This window comes from Protopterus annectens, chromosome 9.part0, assembly GCF_019279795.1.
Source record: "Protopterus annectens isolate FY-2018-M chromosome 9.part0, PAN1.0, whole genome shotgun sequence".
Lineage (NCBI taxonomy): Eukaryota > Metazoa > Chordata > Ceratodontiformes > Protopteridae > Protopterus > Protopterus annectens.
The window spans coordinates 1,891,057,242-1,891,072,214 of NC_056743.1; the positions used below are offsets into that span (position 1 = coordinate 1,891,057,242).

General features: G+C 40.2%; 1 protein-coding gene across 1 annotated transcript in view; it reads right to left on the reverse strand.

Annotated features, from left to right (window-relative positions):
* LOC122812307 (complement C3-like) overlaps positions 1-14,973 on the reverse strand; it is a 2,177,376-nt gene that overhangs the window by 851,383 nt on the left and 1,311,020 nt on the right. The window contains exon 25 of the mRNA XM_044084710.1: positions 12,401-12,476. Within this exon, the coding sequence (XP_043940645.1) occupies positions 12,401-12,476 (76 nt within the window). The remainder of the gene's footprint in view (positions 1-12,400; positions 12,477-14,973) is intronic.

Here is a 14,973-nt window from a genome sequence, read left to right on the forward strand (position 1 = left end):
GGAGGACAGCCTGGCCTCTGTGAGTGGGAATTCTAGACATATTCACTAAAGGAGGACACCCTTGTCTCTGTGAGTGAGATTTCTAGTCATATTCACTAATGGAGGACACCCTGGCCTCTGCAGCTGCCTTCAAGAAGGCTCTGACTCTGTAGAACCCCACAATCATTCAACTATAGACAAGAATTCCAAAGTGATGGACTGCTTAGGAAAGTGGGTTTGTACATCTTCCATATTTTCCTAGCGGGTGCTAAACTACTTTTCACACAGATGGATTTTTAAGTTGCCAGTTGCATTTCTTATAGAAAAAAATGTTGTCCCATTTGTTAGCTGTTTTTTCTCAATTTAATTTATCCAAGACTTTTGGGTTTCTAATGTCATGATGGAAATGGTCCCCATTCCTATTTCTGGTGTAACTAAAGTTCATGAAATTAGTATTGTTTCAATCTGTAATGTTAGCCAAAAATGCACTTTGCGGCACCCACAATGTTCCCCGAACTGTCTCCTTATGCAACTCATATGGCGTTACATGTACTGGTAGCATATCTAAGTACGCATGCAGATTCTTGTGTATTACACCTGTTGCTCCTGCTACTGTTGAAACTATCTGGGTATATTTCTTCCGTATCGCTCGTTTCCACCTGCAAATCCTGGTATTTTATAACTTTGTGTCTCCCTGTATGCAAAACACTGTAATCATTAGGTGTAGTGATTTCATTAATCCGTGCTATACTTAACTGTTAGTAGTCAGTGATCCCATATGATGTAAACTTCATCATTCTCTATAATGCTTTGCAGTTCGTTTCCAATGCTTCTCAGCTACTTCAATATCGTAATGTTTGCACAATCCCCAGTGCAGAAAACTTGTCACATTAATATGCCTTTCAGTATACAGGCCCTCTGCCATTAGTGTATCACACGCAGCAACAAGATGTGTGACTGTTTCCAGTTCTGTCTTATCGAACCTGCTTTGGCCTGTTTCTGCCATGTTCCGTTAACTTTGTAAATCACTGTGTACGTAATCCTCTGTCTCAGGCTGCCATTATTACATTCGCATCGTTTACGTTCAGCTCACCTCTCCTGAACCACTCCCGTGTCAAATCCTGATCGACATCAGGTTGCCCCAGGAGATTTCCCTGTATTTACCACTATATTTATGGATTTTCCACATTTCTTTCCCTCTCATCTCATCCTTGTCCTTATATTATATATATATATATATATATATATATATATATATATATATATATATATATATATATCTGGTCTGACTTCCACTCCTGCTTGACAATGGAATCATTCTGCTAAACTAAGCAGAGTGGTCATCTTAGACTTCCCAGCCTCACGTTTTAAAACTTTCACTATGTTTGGATCTGATGAGCTCTGCAGAGTTGTATGCAGTCCCACAATTGCAGATCTATACACGGAATCAAATTTGAGGAGGCGCATACCTCTTTCAGAATGAGGAATATATAACTTTGGTATACACTGATTTTTACATATCATTTGATAAGCCTGAAGCATTTTTCTAGTTTTCATGTCCAGCTGACCCAATACCTTTTGGAGCCAGTCAATTTCGACTGAAACTGTAAGTTAGAACAGAAAGAACAAATTGGCTTATACTTGGACTTTGTTCCTAGATGTTAAGGCTGTTTTTATAGGCTCATAGGATCATATGACGTTACTAGGCTAATGACCCTAGGGCCCTTACAAGCCTAGCCAAGTTCTATCTTTATTTCCATGATCAGCACCTATTGCTCCTGTCCAACAGGGACACAGGTGGAACCCCGGAGTAAATTTACAGTTACCCATTCAGTCACCCAGATTGCGTTTGAAGAGGCCAATGAGGTGCTCTGTTTGCCATGAAGTGGGAGTCTGTTCCAAAGGTGTGGTAACCTTGCGGAGACAAATCTGTCCTTCCAGCAGGTACTATTAATGTCCCATGCAAGGTTAAGGTCTTAAGAACAATCAGCCTGTGTACAATTTGACTTGCGTATATGCAGCATTTCCAATAAAGCAGTGTCAGAGATTGCCTTATATGCAAGGCAGCAATTGCCACTGAGTAGTCTGTATGAAACAGAATAAAGTAATAGTGATTTCAGACAATCCACACAGGACAGATGCTGAAGACCTAAAATTTTCTTTGTGAGGAACATTTGTGGTCTCTCCAATTGTTGCAGGTGCTTGGAAAGGTACATACCAAAAGGGATGTTGTACTCGGTCATTGGCCTGATGAGGGAAAAGTACAGGGAGGTTATAACTTCTTTTTTTCTGGAGGCAATGCCCATAATTATGAGATTAGCAATAAAGAATACCCTTTGTAGCTCTGTGGGGATATGGTGATCAAAGATAAAGTTGCTGTCAACCTGTGTGCCCAGGTTTCTCAGCACTGAGTGCATACTTAGGGTGCTGCTATTGATGTGGTACATAGCAGGAACATCACTCTTACTGAAAGGGATAATAATACATTTTTTTTGCATTGAGTTTAAGGCCATGACTTTGGCACTAATCCTTTGTTTGTGTAATACCTTCTTGCAGGATGTTGACATCATTTGGAGATTCTATGATCACTTTTAGTTTGCAGTCATCCACAAACTTTGCCAGACACAGGCCTTTAGATTTTGTTTGCACTTTGGAAAAATAGATTCCAAACAGTAGATGTCCCAGGACTGATCCTTGTGGTACACTACTGGTTACAGGTCAGCTACTGGAGGTGGATTTCCCTATTTTAACTATATGGGTTCTATCAGTGAGCCAGTTAGTGACCCATCTAATGATATAAGGGTTGATACCTAGCTGGGTGAGTTTGTCAATGATGCCTGAGTGGGGGATAGTGTCAAAAGCCTTGGCTAATTCTAGGTAGGCTGTATGCACAGATTTCCCCTCATCCAGGGCCTTGTTGACTGTCTCGAAGAACTCTACCAGGTTTGACAGTCATGATCTCCCTTTGACAAATCCAAACTGAATAGGATCAAGTGTTTGGAGATTACCTATATCTTTGATGATATGGTCCATGACGATTCACTCCACTGCTTTACAGATAAGGCTAGTCAGGCTAATAGGTCTATAGTTACTGGGGTCTATAACTTCTATGATGCAAATGAGACAACTCATAACATGCAACAAAAGGAACAGAAGCAGTCTGAAAAAAAACCTCTGTCAAAGCACCTTCCCCTGAGATTTCAGTAGCTCTTGACAATCAAGAGCAACAACCTCTCTAAATGCAGTCATGACCTATATGACCCTCCGCCTGCCTTCATTGAAATCCATCAGCACCAAAAGGTAGACACATGCAGTATTCTGCATAGAATGCAGGACATTCTTGGATCAACCTCTTAGTCTTCTTACAGAAAGAATTCTGGACAAAGCTAAAAATTGGGGGAGGGGGCAAAGGCCACAATCAGGATGGATTTGATCCTATAAACTTAGAAAATTGGTTAAACAACAGGTTTTGCAGTTATATCTCACTGGTCCTCAACATGAGCTGGGCTTGGTAGTTCTGGTGAAGGAAGAGAGACCCTTGGGAGCATCTGAAGATCAGTGAAGAGGAACCAAATACACCACCCCAAAAACGACTTGGTCTTCTGTCAATCCCTTCCCAAGAGAATGTCCAAGTGTGTTTTTCCTGTGAAGCCACACTTACAAAGGATATAAGGGGGACCACCATGGAGGATTAGCTTGGGACTTGATCATACTCTAACAGAAGATGGGCAACCTCTTATCAGATAAAACGTTATATACTTGCAATAGCAATCCCCTCCCTCTGTTTTTAGAAAAGATAGAAGCCAGTTTTTCCACCTTCCCATTTTCCACCAGATGTTTCAAGGTTTTCTAACCAGTGTACTTGCTATCACGGTCATACCAAGGTTTGTATTAACCCATATAATGCTGATATCTTTATTCTTTGCATTTATTTTCTTTTCATAAACCAAAACATTGTTTTGTTAGATTGTAACAACTCCAGTTCCAAAATTAAACACTCTGCACATTTATATTTTAGTGTTAACACTCTCTTCTTAAGCTGTATCCCACTCCTAAATACACATATATCCAAAATACATCAACCTATGTCCATAAATTATAATATGGCAACTAAACAGAAACTTACTTTTGGCACATTTTCTGAGCTGTTTACATCAACGGTCATTCTACATGCACCCTCCCCCAGTCCTACTCCGGCGGTCATTCTACATGCACCCTCCCCCGGTCCTACTCCCACCCTTCCTCGTGTTATCAGTAATATGCAGTCAGCAAATTAACACTGACCTGGAAGTTAAACAGCACCAGTAATCATCAGAGAATCAAACCCTGCTCCACAGGAGCTCTACTTCACAGCCTTATAACTGAGACTGCAGTGCTCCCTCTGACCTGTTAATTAAATAACCCCACTCCTCACCTCATGTCAGACTTTCCACCTCCTTCTCTTGCACAGCTTTTTCTACTAATTTACAACCAAATTCCTATTTCCTAGCCAAACTTTCCTCACCCAGCTATTTACTGTTTTTTATAAGCTCCAGTCCCTTACTTCTTCCATGGCCTGCCAGTCATTCTCTTTACTTCCTAACCCAGAAGATGGAGTTCCAACATTCTCACCTATACTTACTTTCCTCCACTCCGAACACAAAAAGCTTCCCTGAATCTTGTAGTTCTGTCTTATAGACTATTTCCTAAACATGCCTCACATTATCTTTGTTCCTGTAAATCTCTAACAACTTCCAATAGTCCCCCAACCCCCTTTAAATCCCTTACAGGCATATCCTTAGTGGGTCCTTACTTCCCTAGTGGTTTAATCATTTCCAGCATATCATCCCTAACACACTGCTCTCATAACTTATTAATAGCCTTGGCCACTAATTTATTCTCTAAATTTATATTCTAAAATAACTTCTATCTGTCTCTTCTACGTCATTCCCTAGCTCTTAGCCAACTTTTCCCCTCATCTTGCTCGGTCTTAGTCTTAGCTTTCTTATTCCTATAGTATCTTCTTCCTTTTAATTTTAGCCAGTATTCCCCAATAAAATAACCAGTCTCTAATCATAACTCCATATTTCTAGTATATGTCCTCAAAAAACATCCACATACTTTCCCGTTACCAACCATTTAGACAAATAACCATTTCTGAAAAATCTCAGCCATGGAGCTCAATACTGAGGTTTAACCACTTGCAACAAATGGCCTGACTATTGCCTCCTCAACAGTTTTCCCCTTCTACTCCTATGAGACACAATCAAATGATTTGTTATACCTGTGAGGAAGACTTCATCTTTCTGATGACCTTCCTTCTTGGATCATTTAATGAAATTGAGTAATCTGTTCTGATGGTGCACTGAAGTTTGCCCCTTTACAAACTCCACCTTCTCTTTTTCTATTAATTTGGTCAAGACACTTTCCAACCTGTTATTCCTCTTTCAGATATATTTGCACCTACATCACACAAGGATACAGGCCTATAATTCTTAATGTCTTTCTCACCCCCCCTTGTGTTTGTATGAAATCATTACCATAGCTTCCTCCAAAAATGCTGTCAACCTACCCCCTTCCTATATCTCAGTAAAAATTCTAGTCAGCAAATCACTTAATTGTAAATCAACTCTTGTATAAAAATCAGTGGGAACGTGTGCGGCCCTTAAATCAGTGGGAACGTGTGCGACCCTTAAATCAGTGGGAGCATGTGAGGCCCTTGTGCCTTTCCATTTGTCTTATATCTTCTGAAACCTGTACTCGCTCAATCTTCCAATTCATCTCTGTCTTCTCATCCTAATCTATCCGCTTGTAAAGTAATGAGCCCCTCTGTCACCCATCTAACCTTCTATATTTGCAGTAATATCTCATGAAAACTTCCCTAACATTCCTACTGGATTTGTGCTGTAACCTCATCTCATCTCTCATGCCATATCAGAACTACAGACAGCCATTTTGATGCTGAGAACAAAAACGCGCCTCTTTTTCTCCTTATAAAACTGTAGCAAACCATGAGTACAGCTAAATAACATACACAATGCTCTGAAGCTCTTTGGTCCTAATGTCAAAGTAATATAACCCTTCACTTTGGAGCACTAGTATTGCTCTAACACTATGCTACCATCGAGTCAGCATCAGATGACAGTGCCCCCCTAACACCTTGCACTTGGGGAGGCTGTTCCCTTTTTCTCACTTTAGCCAGGGCTTTTATCTATACCACTTTCCTTTGAATATTAACCTTCCTTATCAACAGCATCAGCTGTGTCTTTCCTTGTGCCCACTAGCCAGCCCCTCTTCAAGCCATTTGTTTCTCGATTATTGTCTCCTCCATATGTTTTCATTTCTACTTTAACTTCATCTTCCCTCATTACCGCTTCTCTTTCTAGTTCACTTGCCAGAATTTTCTTTAGTTGATCTTGTAAATCCCTAACCATTCATTCTTTTTTCCTCTTAACTCTACATTTCTCTTTCACCCATAAACCTCTCTCTCCAGATTGCTTTATTCTGTCTCAAAATCCACCAGTCTCACCTCTACTTGTTGTCTTTTGTTTTCCTTCATACCCCGGTCACCATCGCTTGTATCCATTTTATTTATACTTTCTATATTTTACCACTGTCCCTGCCTTAAAATCCAGGTAATTTGACCACATCTTATGGCCTACAATGTATCCTAACAACTGCATCGTCTGATGTGCTATGTTAACCAGAGTGCATATCTAGTATTTCCCACAATGCCTCTGTCTCTCTCTCTCTCTACACACACGCACACACACACACACACACACACACACACACACACACACACACACACACATATATATATATATATATATCCATTAACAACCTGTCATGTTTACTTGCTTGCTTCTTTCCATCTCTCAGAAATGTAACCCCCCCCCCTCCTTTGTCATATGACATTGATAGCATCTGGAGATCTGTTGATGTTCACTTTGTTTGCAACATTGGAGCAGCAGCCCAGACTGCAGTACCCACAACTCCGATGTTGATGTCAGTACCTTTGGAGTTTACACCGCTGATATTGATGGGCATGTTGAAAGCAGTGTTGGGATTGGTTGGTTGAGTCTGAGTTCAATGCCAAGCTTTATAGTGAGGATGTTGGTCTCAATAGGATCGACCATTGGCTGTTTGCACTGATAACATCAGTATTGAGCTTGATGTCATCACTGATGTCAACGTAACTGAAGCAGCGCTTGATGTCATCACTGATGTCAACATAACTGAAGCAGAGCTTGATGTCATCACTGATGTCAGCATAACTGAAGCAGAGCTTAATGTCATCACTGATGTCAACATAACTGAAGCAGAGCTTGATGTCATCACTGATGTCAGCATAACTGAAGCAGAGCTTGATGTCATCATTGATATTAATGTAACTGAAGCAGAGCTTGATGTCATCACTGATGTCAGCATAACTGAACTAGAGCTTGATGTTATCACTGATGTCAGCATAACTGAAGCAGAGCTTGATGTCATCACTGATGTCAACATAACTGAAGCAGAGCTTGATGTCATCACTGATGTCAACGTAACTGAAGCAAAGCTTGATGTCATCACTGATGTCAACATAACTGAAGCAGAGCTTGATGTCATCACTGATGTCAACATAACTGAAGCAGAGCTTGATGTCATCAATGATGTCAACATAACTGAAGCAGAGCTTGATGTCATCACTGATGTCAACATAACTGAAGCAGAGCTTGATGTCATCACTGATGCCAGCATAACTGAATCAGAGCTTGATGTCATCACTGATGTCAACATAACTGAAGCAGAGCTTGATGTAATCACTGATATTAATGTAACTGAAGTAGAGCTTGATGTCATCACTGATGTCAACATAACTGAAGCCGAGTTTGATGTCATCACTGATGTCAACATAACTGAAGCAGAGCTTGATGTCATCACTGATGTCAGCATAACTGAAGTAGAGCTTGATGTCATCACTGATGTCAACATAACTGAAGCAGAGCTTGATGTCATCACTGATGTCAACATAACTGAAGCAGAGCTTGATGTCATCACTGATGTCAATGTAACTGAAGCAGAGCTTGATGTCATCACTGATGTCAACATAACTGAAGCAGAGCTTGATGTCATCACTGATGTCAACGTAACTGAAGCAGAGCTTGATGTCATCATTGATGTCAACTTAACTGAAGCAGAGCTTGATGTCATCACTGATGTCAGCATAACTGAATCAGAGCTTGATGTCATCACTGATGTCAACATAACTGAAGGAGAGCTTGATGTCATCACTGATATTAATGTTATTGAAGGAGAGCTTGATGTCATCACTGATATTAATGTTACTGAAGCAGAGCTTGATGTCATCACTGATGTCAACGTAACTGAAGCAGAGCTTGATGTAATCACTGATGTCAACGTAACTGAAGCAGAGCTTGATGTCATCACTGATGTCAACATAACTGAAGCAGAGCTTGATGTAATCACTGATGTCAACGTAACTGAAGCAGAGCTTGATGTCATCACTGATGTCAACATAACTGAAGCAGAGCTTGATGTCATCACTGATGTCATAGTAACTGAAGCAGAGCTTGACGTCATCATTGTTGTCAACATAACTGATGCAGACTGCTCTGCATTTGTAGCCTTTGTCATCTGTCCTTGTAGCCTCATCATCTCTAAGATACCCTTGAATTAGAGGTCATCTTAGGGGTAAGACTAAATATGTGCCCTTTATTGTTGATATCAGGCATGGTTGACTCAGCAGAAGAGTCTACATCCTTCCTCTTACATGTGTGCTTTCTTCTTCTCCTTGCAGGTGACAAGACTGAGGGCACCAAAAAAGCATGGCCTGCATATGTCAGAATTTTGCAGAATGTCTATATTTTTGCCTCATATTTTTGGTCGGATCTTCATAAAATTTATGGTTTTCCAGCAAATCACTGAGGTCTGGAATCACTAAATAATGACAGACGTTTTAAGGTTCAGACTTCATATCCTTCACAAAATTCATGCTAATGTGAAAACCTGTTATTCTAGCAACACTTTCATTTTATAAGACCAGTATTTAAAATATGCCCCTATTTTTGGGCCTTTGTTCCCCAAATTATTTTTGGCTTTGTCCTTATTTCTTCCACTAAGATGTTAAGAGGTTATGATGGCCTGTATGAGAAGTCATTGAGAGATATTGCTTGAGGCTGTGAGATTAACTGTCTTATTGGTGGATAGTTTGTACAGTAACAGTCTCAGCCAGAGAAACACCCAAGCTTTGGACGAGAACCAGTGTCTCTACAGGGACAGATACCAACTATCACTATGTGCCAATATATCTTGCACCATGGTGCTGAAGACATTAGGAGCATCTTGTCTGAACTCACCCTTTCAGGACACCACTCTTTCTGGCCATGAAGTCAAGCCATACTTGGGGAACATGGAACAAAATGGCAAAGCTGTTGTGGCTTTTGATGTGACGTTTCAGACTCTACAATTCACCTCTTTGTGGATACAGCAGAAACTATGCCTGCTTTAATTCAAACATTGCCTCAACTAACAGAGCTAGAGGTCTGTAACAAAACCAAACTACTCTGTTACCTTCCACAGCAGCTGACCTACCAGAGGTGGGAGAAGTTGTCAACAACAGGGGTATCTCAGGACTTCTGAGAACAGCAGCAGAATCCTTGAGGCCTTGCCTAACTGATCCACTGTGCAGAGATGTTTGTCCCTCCACCTACTTTCTTAGCTGGTCATCATACAGGACAAATGGCTAAGGACAGTAGTATCCAAAGGATGTGTAATCCTGTTCCACTGCCTCATGCTGCCCCACTCCTTCAGCCTTGCTGGATATCCCACATAGCCAAAATGTACTGCAAGAAAAGAGATCTTGAGCCTACAGCAAAAATGAGTCATCTATTTTTAACTCCTGTAAGGGTTGCCAAATTGAGAAAAAAAAGTGCTGTTGAATGTTGGAGATGTAGTAAATATATTAAGCAAATTGGTCACACATGTTTTATGAATGCTCTGTGGTTCATAATTTTTGGATACAAGATTTTTTAAAGCTTTATGGAATGACACATTTATTTTAAGAAAATAATTGTTCTCTTTAATATACTGGAAACAGAAATAACAAAAAATACTTTTCTTATCTAACCTGGACTATTCTTGCTGTGGCAAGAAAAACCATCACAAGAAACTGGAAGGTTTCTTCAGAATTAACATTTGAAGACGTCCTTATCCTACACAGCAACTAAAGAAACTATAATAAAAGACAGAAGGATTTATCCTAACAAATTAAAGAATAATCTGTGGTCGAAGGCTTCGGCCCTTATTGCATCAATTTCTTCATCATTTTATAATGTTACTAAGATTTCATATATTTGTCTTGTTTTATCTTTTAATCTTTTGCCTTAGGCTTATTGTCCATATTTTAAATAGTTATAATATAAACCCATGTTTGAAAAGGATATATTTTATTCATATATTACTTGACATTTCAATTCTTGTCATATTTGTAATTATTTAAAAAAATATATTTTAAGAAAAAAAATGGGTCATCTAAGAAAACCCGCGAGGCCAGAAAGGATACAGTGCTACTCTACGTTCTTTTTGATATAAAAAAAATATCCCAGGCTAATTGTGAAGCTGAGTGACCTAAAATGATGTCATCCCTAAGAAAAAAATATTTTGGATGGCCGCAGTGTAGACCATCTTTTCATGTCTGTCAGAAGTAGACTCAATGTGCCCTTTAGACCTCCAAGTTGCCTGCTTCCACAAAGGTAATCAGGAAAGCCCGGAGGTACTTAAGCTTATATGTAGCTGCCAGCCATTTTCAATTCAGGACACGTCAACTTGGTTTCACTGCTGTCCTCGTAGGTTTTCATTAAATGCATGCTTGTAGCTGCAGAAAATCAGAGGCTGCACGGAGTGAAAGTTAATGCCTTTCTGGATAACAGGTTCCAAAATGCTAATCAGGCTGGTTTGGATATTAGTGAACAATGCAAAGTCTCAACTAGAACCTCACAGCTGCCCAAATTTATAAGGTGCATCCTAAGCAATGACAGGATCGTACCCCATTCAAATATTGATTTCTCAAAATGTTCATTTAATAGTCGGCACAGCTCATTTTTACCTAAGGAATTTAGAGTCGACAGCAGTGCCAATTCTAATGGTTCATTTTCAAATTTTATGTGAAAGTTTGTCAGTGGATATTATGACAACAATGATCTGAAGTCTTAGAACTGATGTCTCAGCAGATAGTGTCCAAAGCCAGCAGTCATTGAATGTTGGGGATGTGAGATTTGATCAAAATTTAGTGACTGTCATGTCAACAATTCTTTAATTAGTTTCAGGGCTTTCTTCTCATAGATGGCTGGCATGATGGAGAAAGACATGAGAGGAAACAACTGGACAGGATGGGAACAGTTACCTCCAAGTCTCAAAACAGCCAAAAAATGTCAAGGTGTGAAGGGGAGGCACGTCTGGCCTGGGGAAATATTGGACTTTCTTGGAAATGTTTCAAGAAAGAGGAAAGGAAAGTTATTGTGCTTTGTGGCTGGAAGAGAGGAATAGAGACAACAACGCCTTCTAATTACCTTTTGTATTAGCGTGTTATATAGTACAGTCATAACCTACATGTGTAGATATGATCTTCACTAAGCATTGTTTTACAATCCTGATTGTTTGTATGTGTCTATAGATTGCTACCAGTCTTGTATATATTTATCACTTTACCTTCATTAGGTTGGGAATCCGTTGTACAATGCACTAAAGTGTGAAAGTACAACAGCAAGTTTTGGGAATGTCGAATAACATAGCTGTGAATTCAAATGAGTGAATGGCAGTATGCATTAGTTCATTTGAATTCGGCATTCCAGGGTGCAGATCGCACTATAGTGGGGATCGGGACATGTACCCTTTCCTTCACTGTAGTGCAATCTCGGAGTTAGTATATTAATTTATCAGGAGTGTGCAGCCCCCCCCCCCCCACATAGGGGGGTGCAGGGGGGCTTGCCCCCTGCATAATGATGTTTGGAGACATCACAAAATGTCTTCTAAGTTACACTGTCATGATGCAGTTCAAAAGTGGTCGAATCTGGGTTCCAGTAAACCATTTTTGATATTTTGCTTCGGACACATTTCCAAATTCACCATTTAAAGTCACACAATGGCAGGATCGCACATTACATTTTCAACTTAACGAAGGTAAACCATATTTATCACATTAAATGTTCATTTTTATAAATATTTTCTCAGTACTCCCCTGAAAATGGGCTTTGGTATAAAATAATAATTATAATAATGATCATAATAATAATAATAATAATCAATAAATGCATCAATAAATACGTTCCTATGTGGGCCAGACTACACAGCAGAACTTACTGTTGTTCTGCCCATTATATGATATTTTTGACTCTGAGGATAGAAATAAATTGGGTGTAACACACAGAAGTATTATTACCAAGTGCTTGGTGGTCTTTTAAGAAAAGCTGCATATGCGCCAGACGGCTGTCGGTAGGATAGCTGCTGTGTGTAACCTGAAAAAAAACACAAAACATCCAAGCATTAATGTATTAGAATGTATCATTTATACATAAAAGATAGCCAAACTCTGTTTAACTATTGATTTTTCATATTTTCTAACAACGGCAATAGATGGGAGCCCTGGTAAAATGGGAAATTTGTTGTAAAAGCCGTTTAATTTCTGTTAGCATCACTGGACTGTCCTCATTTAGATAATACCAGTCTTTTATTCACGTGGTTAACAGGGAGTTAAGGCAAATAAAAACACCCTGCTATTAGCTGCCTTGCATTTAATTGACATGCTGCCTGGATTTTTATCAGGTCAGTGGGAGAGTCACTGGGATGGTTTGATGCACAATACCCTGCCAAATGTCTGTATCACAACCACAACTTCTTGTAGTAAATTCTGCCTTGATGGCCAGACAGGATTACAAAAATTCTTCAAAGTCCAGCTGCAGACTACTGTCTAACTAGCATGCAATTCTGAAGCATGAAACAGAGCCTTGGCTCAGTGGCACAGAGATGTTACTCTGTTAATCTACACAGAAATGGAAAAGATGAGACAGCAAAGCAGGACTAAGGTTGCACAGCTTATATGGTGACTGCAAGACTCACTGTGATGCACTTTAGAATGGAGGACACCAAGAAACAGATTATATATAGTAAAAAAATCACGAAAAGACCAATTAAAAAATACTCGAACCACGGCACTGCAAGAACAGGAAAAGCAGCAGATTATATATAGTAGACATGTTCAGAAACTGTTTTACAGAAATCATCTGTAATGCTGATGAAACCAGTTTGTTTACCTACAGTGTCCTAAGCTACAGCTGTACAATAAAAACTATTCACACTGACTGCCATATATCTGACCCACATTGTCTGACCCATATGACAAATTGCAACAGCACTGATGCATGCTGATGCAAATGGTAAGCAACTATGCTGACCCCACTCAAGTTTTCCTAACTCAGAAATACCACCCACAGCACATCTCCTCCTCTGCCCTGCTTTGTCATAGCCTCCTCTTATGTCAGCCTCATCAAAAGTCACCTTCTGTGTTAACTCCATCTCCTGAGGCAAAAGTCATTGTCAATGCCATCTGACTTTACAATTGACAGAATTATCCTGTCAATATGATGCCATGCTATGCTATACCTATGAATGCATGTGTGAATACGAGGGTGCCCGTAGCTACTGTGACTGTCATAAACAATCACTACCACACATGTATTTGAATGTATGGGTGCCTGTGTTATCCATTACTATCATAGCTGGTCACCAACGCACAGCTCCACAAAAGCATGGAGGCCTGCACCATTTGTTATCAGCATGGCCACCCAGCAGCCCAAAAGTCCCTTAATGCATGGGTGTCTACAAACCCTATTCCTAGCATGGTCAGGCAACAATATGCAGATCCATGAATATACATGGTGGGCTTCTTTGAGAGGGTGACCCATGCAATAGCTGAGTGGAAAACAGTACATACCACCTTAATGGACCTGGCTAAGGTGTCCAATACAATACCCCAGTGAGTATAGGTCCATAGGTAGGTACTAGGCTATCTGCCTGAGGGCATTTATAAGCCTAGCCAGAGTGTCGGCTTGCGTCACCCCATTGATTAATTAACTTAGCCTCTGTCAAGCAGAGCCAATGAAGTGATCCCACGGGTAAATTTTCTGTTACCCATCCAATCGTCAAGGTTTCTCTTGAAGAGTGTTAGTGAGGGGCTTTGTCTAATGTAGTTAGGAATTTTGTTCCAAAGCATGGGGAGTCTCTGTGACAGGAATCTATCATTCCAGCATGTTCTATTTATTGTTGTGGTGAGGTTTAGCTCACTAGAGCGCATGGCTCGCAGTGATTTGGATTTCTTTAGGAGAAGCATGTCCATCAATTCTGAGTTGCACATGGCTTTGTAAGTCAGGCAGAGATCACCTCTGAGTAAGCGATATGCCATTGAGTACAGTCGGAGTTTTTTCAGTCGTTCTGCATAGGACATATGTTTGAGGCCAGTAATCCTCTTGGTGAGGTACTTTTGTGGTCTTTCCAGCTGTTGGAAGTGTCTTGTGAGGTACATCCCAAATGGGGCATTGTACTCTACGATGGGTCTGATGAGTGGCAAGTAGAGGGGCACTATAACTTCTTGATTTCTAGATGCGAACCATTTAGTAATTAGATGGGCCACATAGAAGGATTTCCTAACTACTTTGGCAATATGATTGTCAAAGGAGAGATTAATATCCACCTGGGTCCCCAGATCTCTTAGTACCTCTTCTGTATTAAGGGGGCTGCTACCTATGTGGTAATTCTTGGGTGTTTTGTTTTTCCCAAATGGGATGACTATGCATTTTTTGGCATTTAGCTTGAGGCCATGACTTTGACACCAGGTGTCCGTCTCAGTAAGGCCTTTTTGGAGGATGTCTGTGTCAGCCGGAGAGTCAATTATGGCTCCCAGTTTGCAGTCATCAGCGAACCTGGTTAGCCATAGTCCTTCTGTGTTTGTTTGTACTT